Source organism: Sinocyclocheilus anshuiensis, unplaced genomic scaffold, assembly GCF_001515605.1.
Source record: "Sinocyclocheilus anshuiensis isolate Anshui unplaced genomic scaffold, SAMN03320099.WGS_v1.1 scaffold151, whole genome shotgun sequence".
Classification (NCBI taxonomy): domain Eukaryota; kingdom Metazoa; phylum Chordata; class Actinopteri; order Cypriniformes; family Cyprinidae; genus Sinocyclocheilus; species Sinocyclocheilus anshuiensis.
Window position 1 is genome coordinate 500232 of NW_015548199.1, and position 8436 is coordinate 508667.

General features: G+C 45.1%; 1 protein-coding gene across 1 annotated transcript in view; it reads left to right on the forward strand.

Annotated features, from left to right (window-relative positions):
* The window catches only part of grid1b (glutamate receptor, ionotropic, delta 1b), a 484036-nt gene that overhangs the window by 418011 nt on the left and 57589 nt on the right, over nt 1-8436 (forward strand). Inside the window, exon 8 of the mRNA XM_016439916.1 lies at nt 1107-1226. Within this exon, the coding sequence (XP_016295402.1) occupies nt 1107-1226 (120 nt within the window). The remainder of the gene's footprint in view (nt 1-1106; nt 1227-8436) is intronic.

An 8436-nucleotide genomic window follows, 5' to 3' on the forward strand; every position in this document is an offset into this window, starting at 1 on the left:
AATATAGCAACACCCCGAGCTAAGACAGTGTCTAATTGGTCAAAACACCATTTGGGATGTGGCCAACAACCCGGTTTAAATACTCAGGACACCATCAAATTATGCTTTTAGTCATGTTTTTTTTTCGCTTTTTGCCTCTAGCTTTTAGTTTTCCTCTTTTTAGCTCTTTAGCTTTTTTGGTCATGGCTTCTAGCCATACTTTTCAGTCATCGCTTTTTGCGCTCTTTGAGCGTGCTCTGGCTTACACGCCAGCTCCTCCAAAACCATGAGGAGAAACGCCACCTAGTCTCGTCAAACTTTACTTCTATTTCTTTACTTTAGTTTCTTTTCTTTTCCGTTGAGAGTTTCGTGTTCTGAGTTAAGTTGCCACTAAGAAACCTTGTCTCCTCTCCACCAATAAGCTGGTGTGTGGTGGGCGTTCTGGCGCACTATGGCTGCCGTCGCATCATCCAGGTGGATGCTGCACACTGGTGGTGGATGAGGAGATACCCCCTGACAATGTAAAGCGCTTTGAGTGCCTAGAAAAGCACTATATAAATGTAATGAATTAAACCTATTCAGAAAAAAAGAGAGTTTTTGGTTTGAATCATACTAATAAATCATTCAGAGAATCCATCAGACCCAGTAACAAATTTTTATCTATGATTATCTGACTAGCATACTGAAGGTTATCATTTGTCCTGTTCATGTCCAACTCAAATTAAACTTTTACTGTGACATGCTGTATATTCTATGAAGCACATTATGGAATGTAGTTTGTGCAACTTAAATCAGTAAATTACATTTTTTTATTAATTTATAAAAAACTTGAGATACAGCTGTTTCTAAAAACCAGAACTTATTCTAGATGTATGACCACACTTATAATACAGCATTGGCCTTATTGGGAAAATGGTGATAATGCCAACTGAGCCAAACCTCTCTCCCAGTGTCCCCAGGCCATATGGCAATTCTTATTGTCAAGCCCAAGGAAGCCTAAAGTTTTGAAATTGTAATTGGTAAAATGCAGTGTATAAAGGGTACAGCACATTGCACTTTGATCTGGCTCAGTTCTTTTTACTGTGTTGCTTTATTGTGTATTGATTCAGACAGTTTTGTTCCCACAGGGCCATATAACTGGTCTCACCGGAATTATGGACTTCATGGACAATGGATCAAATTCCCATGTTCAGTTTGAGATTTTGGGGACCAGCTTCAGTGAGACATTTGGAAAAGACATAAAGCGAGTGAGTTCAATAGTTCAGGATAATTTTTAGTACCTGATGTAAAAGCTGTCTTTTGACATTATTTTTCAATATTTTTTTTCCATTACCAGTCACCTTTGGTAAAATGAAAACTTAAAGGGTTAGTTCACCCAAAAATAAAAATTAGGCTGCGTTTTACTCACCCCCGATGCATCCTAGGTGTATATGACTTTCTTCTTTCAGACGAATCCAGTCGGAGTTATATTAAAAATTGTCTTTGATCTTTCAAGCTCTATCGTTGCACTCAGCGGGTGTTGCATTGCTTATGTCCAAAAGACGTGAAATAAAAAGCACCTTTCCATTAAATAAAGTGTCTCACACGGCTCCGGGGGGTGAACAAAGGCCTCTTGTAGCGAATTGATGCATTTTTGTAAGAAAAATATCCATATTCAAAATGTAATAATCACTTTAATCTAGCTTGCACCAGCAGTTGTACACAGAAGCAGTTCCGGGAGCATGACGTATGGGGTCAGCGTTGCACATGCGCCAGTGAGTCTCGTGAAAACCAACGTTTGTTTACAGGATCAAAAGAAGCAAAGTTTCCTTACTTTAGCAAAGGAAAACAAGTCTCCTCTTGGCTTATATCGAAATCCTCCGACATTCTTCTTTACAAATCCTCATTTTGTACTTCTAATTAGTGACCGTTGTTTTGTTTCGATCTCTCCGCGTGCGTCACTTCTGAGCGGCGCACGTGCAAAGCTGACCTCATACGTAATTCCCCCGGAACCGCTTCCGTTTTACAACAGTGAGCACAAGCTAGATTCAAGTGATTATTACGTTTTGAATATGGATAGTTTTCTTACAAAAACGCATCGATTCACTACAGGAGGCCTTTGTTCACCCCCCGGAGCCGTAATTTTTAATATAACTCCAACTGGATTCGTCTGAAAGAAGAAAGTCATATACACCTAGGATGCATCGGGGGTGAGTAAAACGCATAAGGATGCATTTGGGTGAACTAACCCTTTAAATTGAGTTCCCTGTTTGTGAGTAAACTGCTTTTTTTGAAAGAATTGCCAATGAGAACAACTTGTCTTGATTTCAACTGTGCAGATTGTGTACCCAGACTGCCATTTTGACACCTCACCTCTGTGTCAAACAGCCAAGAGGCAAGAGTAAACAGCAGTGAGGAGTCAAGCTTTGGCAGACTTGACAAGCCAGGCCAAACGTGCTATAATGTGAACTTTATGAACTTTACTTTATGTGCCTATTGTCCTGTTTAAACAGTATGTGCTAAGTGTTCCCTACACACTGTTTATTCAATTCCATATATACTAGAATATTTGGATATTTTCACTAGATTTTGTTGTGCTTTTCCTAGAACAATCACAAGTAATTTTCATTACAGATATTCCGTCCTCTTTTCTCTTCTTAGCTGGATTTGCTGATTCTCATGCTTTGTTTTTATAGCCATAAACTGCTTGGCTCCATCCATCATTTAAAAGAAAGAGTAATATAAATTACAAGAGAGGAAAGAGTCTGCTGGTAATGAAGATTTAATCACCCTGCATCCCAACCTGAATTATGAACCCACTGTATCACATTATATCCATTAGGATCCACAGTGCCACAACCATTTACTCCCTGCCCGCACACACACGGGCCCTGGCATTACCGGCTCCCCCTCATACAAAGCACATTTATTAGCTATAATGAAAGGAAAGGACAGCTAATGGTACGTCAAGTGTACTCAGTCCCGTTGTTGTTCATTATTAGAGCACCAGCTGTAGTCTTCTAAGCAGTGCCGCCCAAGAAGAGATTAATATAGCCAACTGCATTTCCACCCTGCTATGGAGACAAATAGCGAGCCGTGCTGTTAATTTGACATATGTCATGGATTGAAAGCAGAGGCAAATACATTTCTTATTTTCAAGTCATTTATTCAGGGGTGACTCAGTACCCTGTTTTAGTGTCTTCTTTTGTCCTATCTCAGTGTTTAGTCTCTATGTCTGTCTAAATGGCTTTTCTCTGACTGCTTCTATATTAGCTCTGTACGAAAAACTACTAAGCTGCCTACCAAGACAGCATTTTAAAATGTTTGTGACGTACTCCCGTCACTAACACTTTGTCTACACTGGATGGGAATGGGGCATTTTTTCTAAAATAGATTTTTTGAGAAATGTAGACTGTATAGACTGTACATTGATGAAAATATTAATATAACTTATATTTTATTAGCAAGTGGAAATTTGTTATTTAGCATTTTTCTGAAAATTTTTGTTTTTGAAGCAACGTCACGAAATATTATGTATATGTGTTCATTCAGAGTGGTGATTGGCTCCCGTGACTGGAGTGTATGTGTCTATGTCATCGGTTTCTCCGCAATTATTCATGAGAAAGAGCTTGTTCAATCTAATCACTGCAGACTATTATGAATGAATAATAACTGCATTATAAAATATCACTTCTGACACTTGTCATCCCCCATTGTCATCATTCAGAGACATGGGCTGTAAGTATTCGTTTCTTAAGTGCGACAACATAAAATTTTGTTTGCGTTTCCAAGTGACACAACGAGAGCTGAAGTTTGGGTGCAGGCAGTTGGCTTACTGTGGACTACTAACACCAATGAAAAATATTTGCGTAAGAAATATTTTCTACTTTGAAAGCTTTGAGAATGTGGGACTTGTGGAATCTGGGTTTGCTGATCACCTTCTTTTAAAAATCCCTTCCGTCTTTCCTCTTTCTTACCCTCCCACCTTATTACAGCTGACACCGCCCCTTTTTGGAACGCTTTTCAAATCAGAGGTGTGAAAAACTGCTGAAACAGGGAGGTTTCATGGCACTTTAAGAAACTCCACAATGTATTGCAACAAGCTCAGTAAACAAAAATCCATCAAGTCAGATGAAACAGGATATATGTGGGTTATAAATATAGGGGAGGCTGGGGATGGTTGTAACAGATGTCTATGGGCCAGATTTTCTAAATAGGACAAATTATTGTGAGATCCCAAATGCCATTGACTATTGCAACATTTAGTAAACCACATTGCATGATTTATTTAGATACTCTCCTCCCATACATTTTTGCATCTGAACGGGAAACTCCTACAAACGCACTTGCAATAAGGTTAACCACAAAAATAACTGTCCACATCTTTTCATTGCTAATTTCATTGCAAATTTGTCAGCTGTAAATCTACAACAGAAATTAGTTCCTTTTCAGGAACTCAAGCTGCGTCGAAACGCTATGGGAATGCCTTCAGTGTGACCACGCTCTGAATCACATGTGTAATCAGTCCAATGGATGGGCGAGACATCACAGGCGGGGTGGATACAGCGGCAGCTTTCTGTCATTCAGCAAGCGCTCTGTGTGTGTGTCAGTCTGACTATCCGTTTGTGAGTCTTATTTAGTGTTGTCTGTCCCTCACTATAAGCCATCATAATGCCAAAAGCGAACAATAAGACTAAACACTTGGGCGAGAGCAGACAGCATTTCAAGCAGACAACGCACAGACTGTGTGTATCCCCACCCGTAATGTAGCGCAGGCAGGGAGGAACACACACAGTCTGTACGTTGTCTGCTTGGGAGCGAAGCACGCAGAGTCATCTCTCGAGGGAGCTGACTGAGCTTAGCTCCCGGAAGGCTCTCTTCGAGGAGGGAGCCTTCACCAGCATTGCTCGTGGTGCCTGCCCCACTTCCGCTGAGGTGGAGTGGCGGCTGCGCTCGTGGGGATCGTAGATGGATCTGGTGGAGGGAATGGAGACGGGCGAGTCCCTTTCTTCTTCCTCACCCACCAGATCCAGCGCCCGATCTCTGGGATCAGAAGCCCGCTCCGCTGGTCGGCAAGGGGTACACGGCAGCGGGTAAGGCTGGCACTTGCTTGCACACCATGGCGGTGTTGCAGGCTTGCCAAGCTGACCTGCTGAAAGAGCTGGATGAGGGCGAGGAGATTACTGTAAGTCTGAGGACATTACAGAACTTACGAACCGCTGATCTGTCTCTCCGTGCCACCAAAGAGACCACCCACACCATCGGCAGGTCTATGGCAGCACTGGTGGCGGCGGAGAGACACCTGTGGTTGACCCTGTCTGATATGAAAGAGAAGGACAGGGTCTTCCTCATGGATGCCCCGCTTGCGCCTTCTGGCCTGTTCGACGACGCCGTCAATTCCATCGTCTACAGGTACCAGGAGGCTCATAAACAAGCCGCGGCGTTTCATCGGTTCCTCCCTCGCCGCTCTCTTGCTCTGGGGGCTGTGGGGCTGGAGCAGCCCCCTCCGTGTACCAGCTCCTCGTACAGGGAGGCACATAAACAGAAAGACGCTCTATGAAGCCGGATCTGTAGACCGTTCTTACGTTTAAGAATGCCTCGGCCAAGAAGTCCTGACGCTTGTGGCTTAGGACTTCTGAGGGCAGGCCCCTCTGAGGAACAGTGGTGTACACCTCATCATATGGTGCCCGTCTCTCCTCAGTACCCTCAGGAGATTGGTCTGCCAACCCTGCCACCCACAGTGCTTCAGGGCGCAGCGGTCTCCGGCAAGCGCTTCTCTCAGTCACCTCCCAGAAACGTAGCGGTACTAAGAGGCTCGCTACCTCTTCGGAGGTCTCTAGAGCAGCTAGTTCGACCGTCCCCTGCCGGTCCGCCGCTTCAGGGCACCGAGCTAGCCGCTCTGATTACACCAGAGGTCAGTCTCGAGAGACTGATTCCCTTAGTAGACTATTTGGCAGCGTGGAAACTTCTGCCAAATGTGTCTCAATGGGTCCTGCACCCTGTAGAAAGAGGCTACAGAATCCAGTTCGGTTCTCCTCCGCCTCGTTTCAACGGGGTCATTCCCACTCTGGTGGGCCCCGAGCAGGCTCTGGCAATGGAACAAGAAGTAAACACTCTCTTGAGGAAGGAGGTCATCGAGGTTGTCCCTCCTCTCGACAGAGAGTCCGGGCTCTACAGCCGGTTCTTCATCGTTCCAAAGAAGGATGGAGGGTTGTGTCCCATTTTAGATTGTCATGTGGCTGAAGTTCAGGATGCTCACTATCAAGCAAGTCGTGTCTCAGATCAGGTCCGAGCACTGTCACAATCGATCTAAAAGACGCATACTTCCATATCTCCATCCTTCCCCATCACAGGAAGTTCCTGACGTTTGCTTTTGGGGGCAAAGCTTACCAGTATCGGGTTCTTCCCTTCGGCCTTGCACTCTCACCCCGTACTTTCACGAAGTGTGTGGATGCTGCTCTGTCTCCACTGCGACTCCAGGGCATCCGCATACTGAATTATATCGACGATTGTTTGATATTAGCTCAATCGGAGCAGATGGCGGTTCGGCATCGAGATGTCGTTCTCACTCACTTGAAAGAGCTGGGATTAAGACTAAACGCCAAGAAAAGTGTGCTTTCTCCACTACAGAGGACCACTTATCTTGGCGTGGTATGGGATTCGACCACGATGCAGGCATGTGTCGATCGAGTCGATCCTCACTGCAGTAGCGAGAGTGAGAGAAGGCCAGTCACTCACTGTCAAGCAGTTTCAAAAACTGCTGCACTCTCACCCCACACTTTCACGACGTGTGCGGATGCTGCTCTGGCTCCTCTGCGACTCCAGGGCATCCGTATACTCAACTACATCGATGATTGGTTGATATTAGTTCAGTCGGAGCAGATGGCACTTCAGCATCAAGATGTCATTCTCGCTCACATGAAAGAGCTGGGGTTAAGACTAAATGCCAAGAAAAGCGTCGATCCTCACTGCAGTCGCGAGAGTGAGAGAAGGCGGTCACTCACTGTCATGCAGTTTCAAAAACTGCTGGGTCTGATGGCAGCTGCATCCAACGTGATACCTTTTGGCCTGCTGTACATGAGACCCCTACAGTGGTGGCTTAAGACCAAGGGGTTCTCCCTGAGGGGAAACCCGCTTAGCATGCTCAAGGTCATGCGGAGGTGCCTTAGACATGTGGAGGAAACCTTGGTTCTTGACTCAGGGCTTGGTGCTGGGAGCTCCTTGTCGCCGCTTTAATGCTAGCGACGGACGCGCCCCTCACCGGTTAAGGAGCGGTCATGAGTGGCTACATCAACCAGGTCTGCGTTCGCGCCCCCTTTACAGGCTGGCGCACCAGATCCTTGTGTGGTCCGAGGGCCGAGGGGTCTCAATCAGAGACGTCTACATCCCTGGGCACCTCAATCAGGGAGCAGACATCCTGTCGAGACAGGGGCTGAGGCCAGGGGAATGGAGGCTCCACCCAGAGGTGGTGGAGATCCTATGGATGCATTTCGTACAGGCGGAAGTAGATCTATTTGTGTCCAATCCTTCACCCCCGTCTGGAGTTATGGAAACTGTGGGCGTGGCCCCTGAGGAGGCACAGCTCCTAGCATCCGGTCTCTCAACTGAGGTTGTTGAGACCATACTCCTGTCCAGAGCTCCCACCACGAGGAAACTGTATGCCTTGAAGTGGAAACTTTTCACTTCTTGGTGTGGACAGCGACTGCAAGACCCAGTCAACTGCCGAGCTGGTAAAGTTCTAGAGTTTCTGCAAGAGCACTTCTCCGCAGGGTTATCTTCCTCCACTCTGAAGGTATGCGTGGCAGCCATAGCTGATCCTTCTAGATCGTCAGTCATTGGCAAGAGTTAGTTACATGTTTCCTCCGTGGCACTCGGAGGCTGAGGCCAAATATATCCTCCAAGGCCTTATCTCCGCACACTTTTGTCCGTTTTTAAAATTTGGACCTGACATTTACTCCAGGGTCCCAAGTTCTCTCGTCTTGATGTGCTCACCAGATACACACTTGACAGGGACTTATGAAAGTTAGAGTTAGTTTATGCATGCAGTAATAGTAGAAGTAAAGCTTGCACTAACAGAAAATGTTTCATGCGTTTGAAACGACTTCTTATTTGCAATGTTTCAAAGCAATACCATGCACGATATGTTCTAACGCTTCTTTCCCAGCGAGAGTTTTGACGCATCTGAAACGAGTTCTTATATGCAATGCACAAAGACAGTTCTAAAAGTTAGATGTTTCATGCATAACAAGAATATGTCAGAGCGTCTATAATCAGCTTATGTTAGTTTTCCTAAGCAATTCCATGCATGAATATGCTGTAAAGCTTCTTTCCCAGCGAGAGTTAGTTCATGCATGCAATATTAGTAAAGCTTGCACTTACTGAAAATGTTTCATGAATTTGTATCGAGTTCTTATATGCAATGCATATAGACAGTTTCCTTGCAATACTATGCATGCATTTGCTGTAAATACTCTTTCC